At 27.3% G+C, this 15,584-nt stretch overlaps 2 protein-coding genes across 2 annotated transcripts in view; both read right to left on the minus strand.

The window, feature by feature from the left end:
• The window catches only part of LOC100165676 (laccase-1), a 38,011-nt gene extending 28,185 nt beyond the window's left edge, over window positions 1-9,826 (minus strand). Inside the window, exon 1 of the mRNA XM_003241838.3 lies at window positions 9,708-9,826. The gene's annotated coding sequence lies outside the window, so the exon portion shown is untranslated. The remainder of the gene's footprint in view (window positions 1-9,707) is intronic.
• Window positions 9,827-10,430: 604 nt separating this feature from the next.
• Window positions 10,431-15,584, minus strand: part of LOC100166358 (chorion peroxidase-like) — a 31,038-nt gene continuing 25,884 nt past the window's right edge. Inside the window, exons 10-15 of the mRNA XM_003241868.4 lie at window positions 14,254-14,386; window positions 13,911-14,148; window positions 12,555-12,647; window positions 12,326-12,495; window positions 12,140-12,248; window positions 10,431-11,280 (exon numbers count right to left, since the gene is read on the minus strand). Coding sequence (XP_003241916.2) covers window positions 11,199-11,280; window positions 12,140-12,248; window positions 12,326-12,495; window positions 12,555-12,647; window positions 13,911-14,148; window positions 14,254-14,386 — 825 coding nt within the window. The 3' untranslated portion in view covers window positions 10,431-11,198. The remainder of the gene's footprint in view (window positions 11,281-12,139; window positions 12,249-12,325; window positions 12,496-12,554; window positions 12,648-13,910; window positions 14,149-14,253; window positions 14,387-15,584) is intronic.

The following is a 15,584-nucleotide window of genomic DNA, read 5'->3' on the forward strand; positions in this document are numbered from 1 at the left end:
AAATTATAAATTACATATTTTATCGGGTAAATGAACGTATGATTGAGCAATATTAATTGATATTTATCTAGTAATTATTTAAATGCACTAATTAGCATTTTTGATTTTTGACTCTGACATAATAGTATACCTATATAAACTGCTACATATAAGTCCTTAAATTAAAATAAAATTGAAGTAATAACAATGATAAATAATAATTGTTTAAACTAATAATGTATTATTATATTATGTATTCATTACGATATTTACAAATGTATTGTAAATACATTTTGTACAAATGTTTTTTTTTTTTTAAATGATAATATTATATCGTATTGAAAATCATAGTACATAGGTGACTAGATTTTTAATTAATAAATAGTTAAATAATATTCTATTTGGTGGATTTAGTTTAAGGGGTCCATATATTGTAGATACATTATTATTGATAATCTATATTTAGATCGCATCAATTTATACACATGTTGAAACGTATTCGTACTTATTGCTTTATTATTTATCATTCATATATTATAATGTGCTATACTAAAAAAGTAGATACGAGTTACACATATTACTCGTTATTAAAAAGTTTCAGATTATCAAACTCTATGATTAGACGCCGTGTAGACGTCTCCTATTATTGGTTAAAACAAAAAAAAAGAAGAAGATCCAATTACGAATTATTAACGAATATCTCGGAGAATCATTTAAAAAATGCAATACAAGACGGCGTGTATCTCTACGGCGCGTCGTTCTCGTATTATATTATATTATTATTATGATCTTTTGTCGTGTAGAGATTTTTACACTCAGATTAAATAACTATTATTATTCGATTCAAGGTCGACGTCTTCCAACGGCGGTTATTTTCAAATCATAAGTTATGTCCGTTCTTTTGCAGCTAATTTCTCAATGCTAATATTATATTATATATTATATGTTTCGCCGGACCTTGTATACGTCATCGCCGTATTATTATGTTATCGGTCCTCGTAATATTTAAACATCGCATAGGTAATAAATAATAATAATAATAAAATAATCGTTCGGATATTACATATTTTTTCGTAGACGGTGTCTCTTCGACGAACATATAGATCGATAGAATATTATTATTATTGTGACATGAATGTCTGTGCGTATATAGGCGTTATCTGGGGTAAATTCTTCGGGGGTCAGTCTGCAGTGGTAAAACTAAAAATCTTTAACGTAAAACGAGATAATTGTCCGCACTCAGTTAAATATCTGCGGGGGCAGTTTCCCCCCTTGCCTCCCAGATTACGCGCCTATGTATGTGCGAATCTATTTTTATCAGGCATAGGTGTCATGATAATAATAATATATTATGTAAATTGTAAATATCGTAATAATATTGTTATTGTGATCATAATATACCAGCTATCTATACCTACCTACCTATAGGGTCATCGTCGGAGTAAAACACGCGCACAGAGTTCGGCGGCAACGATTTATTCCGGTTTTTGGTTCACGGTTGCTGAACATTGAGGACAGTACCTACATTGCGTATCAAAAGTAATAACAGCGATGGTAAAGAGAAAAAATATGTGCATAATGTATTATAATAAATAAAATAGACACAAGGCTGTGTACTTCTATCTGATGACCCTACCTAACGTAACTTTAATAAATAAATGATAATAATAATATAAAAAAAAAAAATTAAAAAAACTTTAAAAAAACATACATTATGTACGTACGTCTACAATGGAGCACAACACAAGGTTCGCGTTTAATTGTTGCGTTTTTTTTTCGTAAAATTAGGTTAGTAAATTGTTCTTAAAACAGCCGTTTTTTTAGATAAAGTGCGATGTTAGTTATATGAATGTGGGTAACTACGTTGTAGCTACCTACACGCGTGGGATATCAAATTTCAAATGCTTTCCAATGTAAATGTCCCCACACATGACGTGTACGATTTACAAATTACCCCATGTTAATAATAATAATATATTATGTATGTTTCATTCGAACATTATTGTTTTGTACAAATATTTATTAAGGTCAAATTAGATAAAATCGTACAATATGGAAATTCTCGATTTACTGTAAAATGTCTGTTACATATTAATATATGGATTTTAACATATTGAAAACGCGTCGGTACACATATATTAATATAATTATATTGTTTAGTTACTCGTATTTGAAAAAAAAAGAAATAAGAAACAGGCAGTCGTTTGGTAGGTACCAAACTACCAACATCCGTTATTAGAAAACCGACGTTAGAGTTTCTTGACTCGGTTAATTGGGTAAACCAAGAATTAATATATTATTATTAGCTATAACAACCTGTTGATGTGAAATATCAAAGTACGTGCGATATATTATTTAAATTTAAATCAACGTTTCCAATTATAATAATAATAACGTATAAATTGTGTATCATAATACTGTATATATGCATTAGTATTATTATTACCGACGGTAGGTAGTCCGTAAGGTTTTATGTATTTATCTGTCCAATCTAAGTCCATAATATACTAAAGCGATATGTATACGCGAATTTTATTATGAAACGTGCAGCGTATACAAAATACGTTTCGAAAACTAATGCAAAACATTTGAGATTTTCCGCGCGTTTTCGGCACAATTTAAATATTAGGTACCTATTATTAATTACTACTCAATTTTTTTTTATTATTATTTTAATTTGCCGGCTAGATTAATTGTTCTATAAACGATTAATTAAAAGTAAAGTTCAAGTTCTTAATTACCAGTCCATGAAGGTTTCTAATTAAATTTAATAAATGCAAACTTGAGTACGATGTGAAAATTTAAAAATCGCGATACGAAATAGCGTAATATTATATTTATTATAGTACATCTATAGCTAATTAACGTCCGATGTTATCAAATCGACTCCGGATGTCCCGATAACCTGAGCTTGTACAAAAATGTAATTACGTTTATATGTAACATACACTTATAGTGAACTGCATCTTATTTTTTTTTTACTTTAAACTAATTATATTAAGGTTAAGTAAGTATTGTAAAACAATATAGTATAAATTATCAAATTTAAATTATTTTTTTTTTTGTTCAAACTATATATTTTTTTACCAGTCCAATACTTCACAGTTTAGAGTGCCTAATTGTATAAAGATAAAAGAATCAATAAAGTATTTTTAATAATTTAACCTTCCGTTTTCTCCATTATTTTTACTTTTATCGTAAACTTTTATGACTCGTTTTTTGATATAAACTGTTTACACTATAATTCAATTATTATTCCCTATTTGTTGTCAATCGTTTATTAATGTTAGGTAGTAAAGTTATAAGAAGTTAGAAGAATTTTGTGTGAGTACATCAATAATTTTCGAGCTAAGGCCCTAATAAAGGCTGTATGAAGAAAGAACAACACTTGAAATACCAATAAAATATGATGGTGTTAAAAATTTTTTTTATGATTACTAAAATAGTCTTGTAACATAGGTACTGTATTTATTTTTCATAATATAATATTGTTAACATTGCTATAAGGATGGTTCTAGGTCTATGTGAAATGGGTGTAACAATTAAATAATGTTTACCTAATGCATAATATAGGTACGCTGTACCTACCTGTTTATGAAGACGCAATTCTATTATAATATAAAATATCACGGGCACGTAATTTATTTTCGATGAATTATGTATAGGTTACCCTTGAAATAAATATATGTACAATTTAAAAAGAAAATTATAAAAGAAATTACGTTTTTTTTAAACCGAACGGAAAAATGTTCGTTAAAAAAAATAACATAATATATAGGTACTTGTAACGTGGATTTTTTTAAAACAATTATTTTTATCGTGTGTATAGCATTAAATTTGTGCACATACTTAGGTTTATGTAATGATATGCATAAAATGCATTCTTAGTTTAATGTAGTAATTTTATTAACAATATATTGATTATACCTGTATTAGATTATATCGATCGGTTGTATTACATACTCATCGTTGTTATCTATATCATTATTGTCAAAATTATTCAATAGGAGCTGGGAGGTACAATATTGTGTTGCACTTCTAAGTGCAAAGTAAAAGCGATTAACAAAAAAACTAATGATTTTTAACGTAAAGTAAAAACCTATTATTAAAATAATCAATTTCATAATCATAATATCGACTGAATCATAAACTAGTTGAATAATTATTATTAATCCTGTCAATGGTACCGGAATACAGAAGTATAATATTTAATCATGTATCGATTTGTCTGCAATGTATAGAACGCATAAATTCGTTTAATATATTAATATAATATGTAGACGTAAATCAGTGGCCTGCAGTGGCGTGACGCCCCTAAACAAGCACCATACGCGTTACTGACTAATGTACAGCCATCAAACACCACTTACACCTTTACTTATATTATTTATTGCTTTCGATTTTCGTGGAAATTGAAGTAAGTAAATACCTATTGATTTATTTTATTCAAAACGTCTACGGTCAACCAGTGGCGCCGAAGCATATATCAATAATTATCAGGTGTTGTGGTAGGGCCAACCAATAAGGTGAAAGTCACTTCCGACACCATTGGCAAAAATATAGTTTTTTTACTAGCGTATAAATCCTTTCTTTCGTAAGGTATATGTACACCCATAACAACACGTGAGCGTATTTACTTTGATAACTTTTTTTAACGATGACAATTTTTCAAATTTGCTTAATAATATTCATGTTAAATTAATTTAATTTTTTTTATATAAATATTTAAATAAAATAATATGATAAATAGTTTGAACAACTTCTGAAAATATGTAGACATATAGTTATGTTATAGAGGTTGAATAATCACCTAGTATTTTTGAATTTTTCTAAAGTATTAAAAACAACAGATTCGATGCACTTAACTGGATCAAACATTTTCTGAATGTCCTAAAACATTTCTTCCCAAATAATTTATTCACCAATTTGTTTCATACATCAATGTATTGATGCTTATGAGCTTTAAAAATAATATTTTCATTTTGTATTTTTGAACTTTTTGATAATTTTTTTTTTTATATTTTAAGGACATTTTTCATATTGTTAGGACTTAGAACTAACTACATCATACATGTAATATAAAAAACCGATCTTATTAGTTTATACTTATATAAATATATATTTTATATTCTAAATTAGTCATTTTCGTTACAACTGGCTGGTTGTACCTTAATAATTTTCAAAGTTTCAATAATACAAATCACCAACAATTAATATTTATTTATATTTTGATATGTTCATTTTTGCAATGATTTTTTTTTTAAATAATATACACAATTGCTTTCAGAATAGTTTTTAATGAATTTAAAAACTTTCTTAATATTTTTGTGGCATTTTCTTAGGTTATTAAATTTTATTTGATCTTATTTTATATGACATTGATGTCCTTGTTCTGGAAATAGCTAATATAATAATTATTAATATTTGAATGGTTTTTTTTAGTTTTAGTTTTGTCTAATCTTAATTTTTGAAAAAATATCATCTGTTGCCTGTGAGTTAGTCCTTTCATCGTACCATATCTTTTCAATAATTCAATGTGAATCCTAACCCATTTCAGCTAAGTACAAAATACAATGTATATCTAATATACGTATGTATACCCACTATATTTTATATTGTGATTATAATTATGGATTGAAACATAAATTACAATATACCTGTAGGGTATTTACTCGTATTTATATAGCTCGTACAGTATAATATAGGTTTACAAATTGTTATATGAACAATGGTAGGTAGGTACCCAGGTACATACCTACCACATATATACATAAAAAACAAAAGAACGGTACCCTATATTATAATTTGTACACCTATAACTATTGGTTTTTTTGAATTCGGTATTGGTTTTGGGCATGCATCTGATTCGTTTTGAAGGTCACAAACATTCATTCATCCGTGTTTGCACACGATACTCCGATAAAAATAGTATCAACATTTTCCATATGTTAATTATTATTTCTCACATGTTCGATTATTTCAATGCCATGACTATTATATTATATATTATATGCGAATGGAAATAAATGATGCAATAAATTGCAAGTATTTTTTTTTCTTACGTAAGTTTTTCTGCAGAGATCATCCTACAGCCACGCACGCAAGTTTAAGGTCTAGGTTATTATTGTTATAATTTTTTTCTCCAGGTTTACGAATCCAATCCAATTTATCGAAGGCAATCGCGTTTCGATCGAATTGACGTCCCCATCCCGTTGATCTATTGTATATCCTCCCTCCTAGTCATATTGTCCTATGCATACCTATATTATTATTATAATACTAGACGATGTTTTATGATAGCATAAAAAATAACAACCATTTATACGTTGCAATGAATAATTAGTTAAGCTAGTTTATAAACGTATACACACCGTGTAATACTTTAATAATAATATTATGTATATACATTTATTATTTATAACATTTAACAGCTTAAGTAACTGAGAACTGAACTAATTATTTTTTATAATTATAATAGCCTCTAATGCGTGTAACAATGTACACCTTGTAAAGCTGTGCAACAAAATTAAATTACAATTTACGAGGCACGAGTAAAAACCCCACGAATAGGTATGATATTAATGAACACGTGTAGCTCTAACCTAAGTATAATTGTATTAAAATGTTTAATAAAATTCGAGTAGGTAATTAAGAATTTAGAGGTATACATCATGCACACTGACACTGTTCGTAAAATGCATTATCACAATATGTTATGATAATATTATTTACCAAAAACTATAAATTATTGCATCACGCCTTCACGCTGCAAATAATTCACAAATTAACATGTGTTTTAATATTTTTTATTGTACATTTGTTTTAAGATTTTATCTCAAATTATAAATTGCTTACAATAAAATAATATAATAGAATATCTATGGGTACATATATTATAGTTTATAGCTTATGCAGATATGATCATATTATAATATATATATATATATATATATATATATATGTATTATATATGTACTCAACGATATAATATACCTACGATAGAAATATCATCAAAACTAACATTAAAATCTGTTAAACTTAACTAAAATGAAATTTAATTGAGTTTGATTGCGTAACATTTAACTTTTTTTATAACTATAAGAACTTTTTAATAAGCATATTCAGTCCTTAACCTAAAAATAGCTTTGCAGATAACGCGAATGCATTCAACTCGATGTTGATATTATTATAATTACCTTCCGCGATTTTCTCGTAGAATAATATATAGTACACCTATAGTCAGTGATTCCGTTTCAGCCATGTTTAAACTGGTCTTCATTACGATCGATTTATTATATTATTTGAAATATTTAAATGCTATTCATTATTATAATTCAAATGGTCAAGATCAAAATATTTCACAATATACGAATAGCAATTATAGGTACGAGGCAGGTACCGCTATACTATAATAATACTAAGACCTAATGATATGGACATCGAAGAATGCATGTGCGATCCAATTCGTAATCGGAAATATTTCTAGAGGGTCTTATAAATTTGTAACGAATATATACATATATATATATATATAAGTATTTAAAACCGGACTGAAAAGGCCTTGGAAAGTATAGAATACCACAAAAAAATCGTACACGTGTACAAAATATAATTTGTGTTTTTTTTTTATTTTAAAATTTTTTTTAATCTCTTTTATTATTATTAAGCCGTCTCGACGACGACGGTACCTGCAACATGTAGAGTAGCCCGCTACGCAAACGCGAAACGGAATGCAAAACTTTCACAGTTCTCGGCAGAGGTGCCAGCTGACAAGTCCAACCCCCGTGTATGTATAAGAGTGTCTTTACCGATTACTTGGCATATTATAATATAATATCTTGTGCAACTATTTATAAAATATAAAATAAATAATAATAATATATTATAACATACCTACATACCCACCCATTAAATTTCTGCAGTTTACATATGTAGGCAGGTTCGCCTGAGAGCTTATATATTCCGAGTTTACGATCGTGTTTATCTCACAATACGTGACTAGGGGTCATGTGCCGGGCAATGCGCAGAGTATATTTAATTTTTAATGGACATTATTTTATTGTGATCGCGATTATGCAACGTCGTTGGCAACTGGACGTACCGCGTCCTTGGAGGTCATTTTATTATTATTATCATTACTATTATTGTAACTATTATTTGTTTGTATTTTTTTTTTTTTAAAGATGTTTCACTTTCACCATCAACGGTGATGACCATCAACCATGACCGGACAAACTGGAGCTTTGTCAGCGACTGTTCACGAACAGCCGCAATTAAGGAACGAAATTACCGTGTAAACCGCAAGCACTTGATGTTTTGGCTATTATTTCCATTGATGGGTACCTGAAGCACGGTGTACTGCACATTACGCGTGAGAATGGTATAATATATTTAAATATTATGCATATCAAAAACCGAATAATTCGTCGCCTATTATTTTCAATAAGACGGCGTTTTGTGTATGCAATTTTAAGGTAACGTCGTCACAAAAAAAAATCAACAAATCTATTAAGTATAATACATTATTATTGGTAACAATAACAATGACTTACAGCAGCGGTGCGTGTGGTGCACTCTTATTATACGGATTAAAAAACGTAATTTTTTTTTGACAGATTCGCGCTCGCGTGGGTATTATATTATTATAAACGATATATATTTATATCGAAAACCTGTTCGATACGATCGAACTTCAAATATAATAACGCTTGACACCTATATACATTCTAAATTAAACCCAATTGCATTATTACATGCATGTATAATTATAAAACTAGAAACCTTGAAATCCTATAGTTACGAATTTGACAGTCGTAACGACTAGTGTTGACCGCCTAGCACAGTAGTACCTACGTGTATATATAATACAGTAAACACGCATTAACAAATATTTGTGTAATAGTGATAAAGACATGTTGGTTTAACGGGCACTTGATTCATATAATATTAATTAGAAAAGACGTATTTTTATAAATGTATATTAATATCATATATGAAATGGGTTATTGCCTCGGATTATTGCGAAGGACGCCGCGGTCGATGTTGTTTATTAAAATATTATACCTATTCCTCAAACCGTAAATCATTTTCCACGTTTATAATATTTTAACAGGTATTCGTCTACGAACATTTTTATGTGACGATCGAGTACGGAGTGCAATTATTTGAATATAGTTTTAACAAATTAGTACCTATTATTATTTTGTCTAACTCTTAAGTACCTAAATTGAAAACAGTAAATATCGAAATGAACATGTACAGACGTCAAGATGTGTACGACGGTTTGATTGAAAAATAGAAATAAATGTATATCTAAAGAATGAAGACGTTATATTATGCAGCGTAGTGTGCATATAGTATACGCATTACGTGAACAAAACTTATAAACGTCGAGTACCTAATATAACAATAATTAAAAAATCAAGTCTTGTTCGCATATATACGTATAATGTATACATCTACTGAAAATGGCAATTTAAAATTCTAGACAACAAAATAATATTGGCCTAAACATATATTATACATACAAGTACATAACTTTCAAGATTTCACTTATTGCCTAACTGTTTTTTTAAAAATAATATCTATGATTGTGATATCGGCTTTGCAGTAACCTTAATATTGTTTTAATATATATTTTTAAATTAAAATAAGTATTTGGTATCGCACGAGTGCCTATAAGAAAAAATACTCTCGAATAAAAGCAAAATATATAAAAATTCACTTACCCTTATTGAAAACTTCACTATTTCTGATGACTTCTGCGAACTCGCGCTGATACCGTCGGTACACTAATATAGTAATAAACATGTTGGGTGCTTCTATGCTTTCGTCAAGGTTGTTTTGCCCTACCTCTCTCATCCCTATACTAAGATCATACAGTTACGTAAAGATATCTCGTTAGACAATGATTGACCTTGGATAGATTTAAATATCTAGTTCAGTATGGTAAACAATTAATAAAATTTAATTTAAAAAAATCCTCCAATTGTTTTGAAGTTTGACATCACTGTCTGGTCTAAGATAACACGATCGAGAAATATTATAAGGAACAATGTAGGTATAGCTTGTCTTATATAAACAATAAAATAAATATACATAATCTTTTAATAGAAATTATTGTATACGAAATCAGTACAATTTAAACATTCATAATTAACGCTTTTGATTATTTTACATTAAACAAAAAATAGGTACCTACCTCGATAGTCAGGCTAAGATTTTAAATAATGTGTAATGCTCACAAATATATTAAACATAAATTCTTTGGACTGTTAAATTTTTACTATCTACCTATTTAAATAATAGGTTTCTATAATCTGTATGATAAAAAAAATATTAAATAACATTAATTAGAGATAGGTTATAGATGAAATAGAAAACTGTTGAAAACGAACCCCCTCCCAAAAAAAAATTCCCTATAGGGAAACTAACACAAAAAACAAGCTATATAAATCCAAAGGTAAAAATGTCATTTTTTTTAATAATTCAATTTTATTTTAATACAAACATTTCAACTGTCCTACATCATCTAAGTATAATACCAGGCAGTTGACATTACGGTAAAAACGGTTTTGAGTTAAGACTAAATTAATACACAAAAGAGCAATTAATCTTCAAAGTTTAAATGCACAAAATGTAATATGTTGTGTTTTAATTATCGACTATCGAGCTTAAATGGTAAATGACAACAACTCTTTTAAACAATAATAAAAATAATAATATATGTTTCAAAGTTTATTTGATGTATAAAATGTATGTGATAAATTATATAAAAATAAAAAAAGTCTTCGATATGTTTTAAGATATCCATAAAATCATAAAATCACAAAAAGTACAAAAAAATATGATAAATCGAAATTTCAGAATCATTTTACAATGAAGTGAATTTGTAGGTTGCCGGTTAAAGGATAGCATTGTATAATAATTAATTGTAAATCAAAATACTATTTTCAAAAATAATGCATACCTAGGTTATATATTAATTATTATTTTACACTTGATTACAACAAAACAAATTAAATACATACATTTATTGACAGGAAAATAAATCTCTTAGATAGTGTATATTATAAATTATAAAACTAGCAACATAATAATATACTCGATTATAATAAATACAATGATTCCAAAACCCTCTCTTCACTTAAGAAAATGTATCATTAAAATACTATTTCGTATAGGTGGTGTTCGATCTAAAATAAATGTGGCTATATATTTCACGAGGTCGTTGGGAAATCAGCCCATTTGTTCAGGTTTAATGATGGAATAATTCCGCTACGACATGGTACTCGAGGATTTCTGCAAAAAGACAAGTTAATTAAAATAACGTTTACATATTATTTATTATTTAATGAACCGATAAAAAGTTTACAAACCAATAAAGTGTTAAATTGTATTTGCTTGAGTATATTATTATGTTATTCGGAATTAGTTTCAAAAATGAAAATTATATTCCTACTAAATGGACTAAATCCGATCAGTTCTTAATAATTTTTATTTGACTATAGTTGATTTAATTTCAAGTGGACGAGTGCTTTGATTTTTTCAACTAAACAGGATTACATATTTTTTAAATACCTGCAAATTGAGAGGGATCAGAGAAATATTTATCGTTTTATTTTTATTTAAATTTAAATTATTAAAGTGTTAAGCTAATTAATAAGACAGTATTGAAGGTCACTTTTACAATTATTTTTCTAACATAAGGTTAAAAAACAGATATGAAATAATATCTAATGTATTCAACACTTAAACGAATAACTTCTTGATATTTTTTCCTACTTTAAAATGTAAGATATGGAAATACATCATGTATAAATTAAATAATAAATATATTTTTTTTTTCATCACAGAATAAAAAATGTCAAACCTTATAAAACTTAAGCTTAATGTCTTAATGAAACATTTAATTGCACCTATTACCTATATTATTCAAATTAAAAACAAACCATTGACATTTTAATTTAATTTTTAATAAATAATTGTATAGTTCATATTTTTAAAATATATTTATTTTAAATTGTTTAAGAACAAATGAAATGTTATTTATATTAAATTTTAAAAATTATCAGATTGGACGTTTATCTTCACAAAAAAAACTTAATATTAAGGGTGATAACAATCGAATTTAAAATATAAATATCTATATATTTCTTACATTTCATGATCAGGAAGAACAATTGGCCATAGTTGAATAGTGTCGATCAAATCAGTGTTATCACACAACACTCGAGCTAATCTTGTTTTTCGGATTTCTTGTAATTGATCTAAATATTATTTAAAAATGCATTTTTAATATTTGATTATTTATTTATTAAGTATGTATTGTTTGACTTGAATATACCTGGAGTAAAAGAAGATGGTTGATTTGGCAGTTCGTACCAAAAACGATCACCTCTTTTAGCATAACTAAATTGGGTAGCCAAAATACACGAAAATACCGGACCTGCCATGCTTCCGGGTAAAGGTTTTTCGGATACACCACCTGACCATAAATCTACATCTTCTGGAGAACTGTAAGAGCAAAATTAATTTAATAAATTATAATATTAAACTTTCAGATTCTTACTCACTCATATATGGTTGAATATCGGTGAATAGTGGAATTAGGCATGTCTCCTGATAAACTTTGGAATAAGTCAGACGCTGGTAGGCCACAAAACTTTCTAAAATAAATAACATTTACATTATTAATTATGATAAAAATAAATAAATACTTCTTACAGCATAATCAGTTAAGTATAAAAACTAAATTTGGTACATTGTGTGAACAAAAAAAAAATGACTAAATTTCAAATAAAAAATATAGCGACAGTCAAACACCACATAACACAGATAGGAGAAGCCAGATTAGCTACAACCAGACCTACAATCCAATATAAACATCGATAACGTCTTGAAATAAAAAAAAATATGTGACTTTGTTTAAGTTGTATATATTATGTAGCAATGTAGCATATTATATTGCAAATAAATTGTATATAATATAATACAAATAAACCGTATAAATAATTCAGAGTCGCATAAGAAATGGATTAAATAAATGGTTCCTTATAATGGACCAATCATGTTTATGAGGGATCAGCTCACTATTAATTTGTTTAGCGATTGTTTTTGTAACCTAGCATAATACTTTTAAACTAACGACCATAGATACCGCCGACGTTATTAATTATATCAATAAAATAAAAAATATATTAAAGAATTAATAAATGTTAAGTTGTTGATGAGTGGAAAACAATGGTTGTAAATAAGTCTGTACGTATAAATAAAACAAATTCGTGAATTAAACTGCTATTAAAATATGAGTATATGCCATGAGTACATAACAACTATTTAGATTAAACACATTTTTTTTTTGACATACCCAATTTTATTATATTTTATGCATTTTCGATTTTAATTACAATAGCATAGTGCACAATAGCATATTAAATTTTCACTATTCCTAATTCACGAAATATTATAGCATTTAGCATGAGGAGAAAAATTAATTTTTACAAAATATTTCAGACAAGATATTTTTTCGTTTTATTGTTTTTCCATAATTTTATTTTATAAAAATCAAATCTTTATCAATATTGTATTTTATAAGTAGGTTTCTAATTCAAATACTTTTTAAAATCATTATGGATTCACATTTTATTTTGTAAGAATTAAAAGTTTGTAAAATCTAACTTGAATATTTTTTTTTTAATTACGATTTTCCATTCTCACTGTTTATAAGGTGAATGATTATAATTTTCAAACAGTTGACGTTAAGACCTAAAAAGGAGCATAGTTCTTTAACTTAACATTATTTAAACTATGAGATCATACCCACACAAATGTGATTTTAATTAACGAAGTATTATATTATAATATTTCATTACATTTAATATAATTATTTGTAAAAATCATGTTACATTAATCGTCAAACAATATTTTACCTGTATTCCATGTATCCGGGTAAACCAAAATCTCTGCCTCTTTGGATATTAAATGATACTAAATCCACTCCAAACCTCATGCCCGGTTTCTTCAGCAACAGGTTCGTAACCTCTTGCGTTACTGAATCGTCCATAGCCTGAGCAACTTGATTAGTCAAACCCATTATGTACTCGTCGAGAACACCAGCTCTATACAAATCATATGGCCGGCGGATAAGATCGGACAATTTTTTAGAAGCTAAACGAACATGAATTAAAATTTTTGATATTTGTTATTATTTTGTAATGTACATAATATTATGTACTATTTATAATATAGTGGTGTTGATTTATTCTAATTTACCTATGAATTTGTGAGCTCTGCTCCATCTTTCAATCGAAGTGGGCAAAAATGTGTGACCAATTCTGAGAGCTGCTGCTGAAAATTCGGAGAGGATGTTGGGGTTAACATTCGAGTCATAACCATCCCAATAGCCCTAAATAATAGTGTACATTATTAATATATTTTGTAATTGTGTTATGAGTATTAATTAAGATGATCATTTATTATTAAATGAGTTTTGCTTTGAGTAGTAGCTAGGTAAGCTGGTAAACACTCGGCGGTCATACACGAGAAAATACAAGCATATCTAAAACTAAATATTTGCACAGTAATTTAACTATAGACAATAGACATTTAATTTATATTAAATAATCATCAATGGGTATATTCCAAAAACTTTTAAATTGTGCTAAATTATGTAGTTTATACAGAAAATATTATATAACATCTGTGGTAATTTGTAGTGTAATAATCCAAAAATTTATAAAAAAAAGTGCAAAATTCAGAAACACTTACAAAACCTGTACATCTTGACATGAATTTGCTCAGATAAAATGAATTCACGTAAATGTATGCAATATAAATATTATAAATTTACACAGACATTTGTATAAATATATAAATTATTTATGTAAGCATCATAAATGTATATATCACTGACACTCAAATTTAATTCAAATATCGGTAGGTAGTTCAGTTTGTATAGGTGAGATAGATCACCTGACTAGGTATCTAACTAGATAAATGTACAAAATTTAACAAATATTTAGAATATACCATACTGTTCTTCAAGTATATTATTTATAGTGAATTCATTTTAAATTTTATATTAATATGATAAAAAATATATTTTTAACACAAATTTTATTTTAGGTTTAACATTTTTAGATTCTGAGTGGAACGATGAATGTATTGATTTTACAATGATGTGTGTTTTTTTTTTTTTTTTTATATTTTTTTTTTATTTTTTTTTTTGTGTCTGTCATCACGTTTTAGGACAGTAAAAGTGCTTGGATTTTCTTCAACAGTACCTTTTCTGATAGGAAAGTGAATCTAGTTGGTACTTTGGGGGGTCAAAAATAAAATTTTTCCAATAGTTTTCAAACGCGCCGTGAAAAACAAAAGAAAAATTAAGGAAAAACGGGAATTTTTACGCAAAATCTGTTTTCGAGAAAATCGATTTTGGTTTTTGGTGTAACTTTAAAACAAATGACCGTAGATATAAGAAATTTTGACTGAATGTTTATCTTAGCATTTTCTATACACCATAACATTTTCAAAATATTTTGATTTATTTTGAGCTCTTTACGGACATTTTCATTTTCCATTTTTTTTTAGCTTTTTTTCTAAAA

Source organism: Acyrthosiphon pisum, chromosome A2, assembly GCF_005508785.2.
Source record: "Acyrthosiphon pisum isolate AL4f chromosome A2, pea_aphid_22Mar2018_4r6ur, whole genome shotgun sequence".
Classification (NCBI taxonomy): Eukaryota; Metazoa; Arthropoda; class Insecta; order Hemiptera; family Aphididae; genus Acyrthosiphon; species Acyrthosiphon pisum.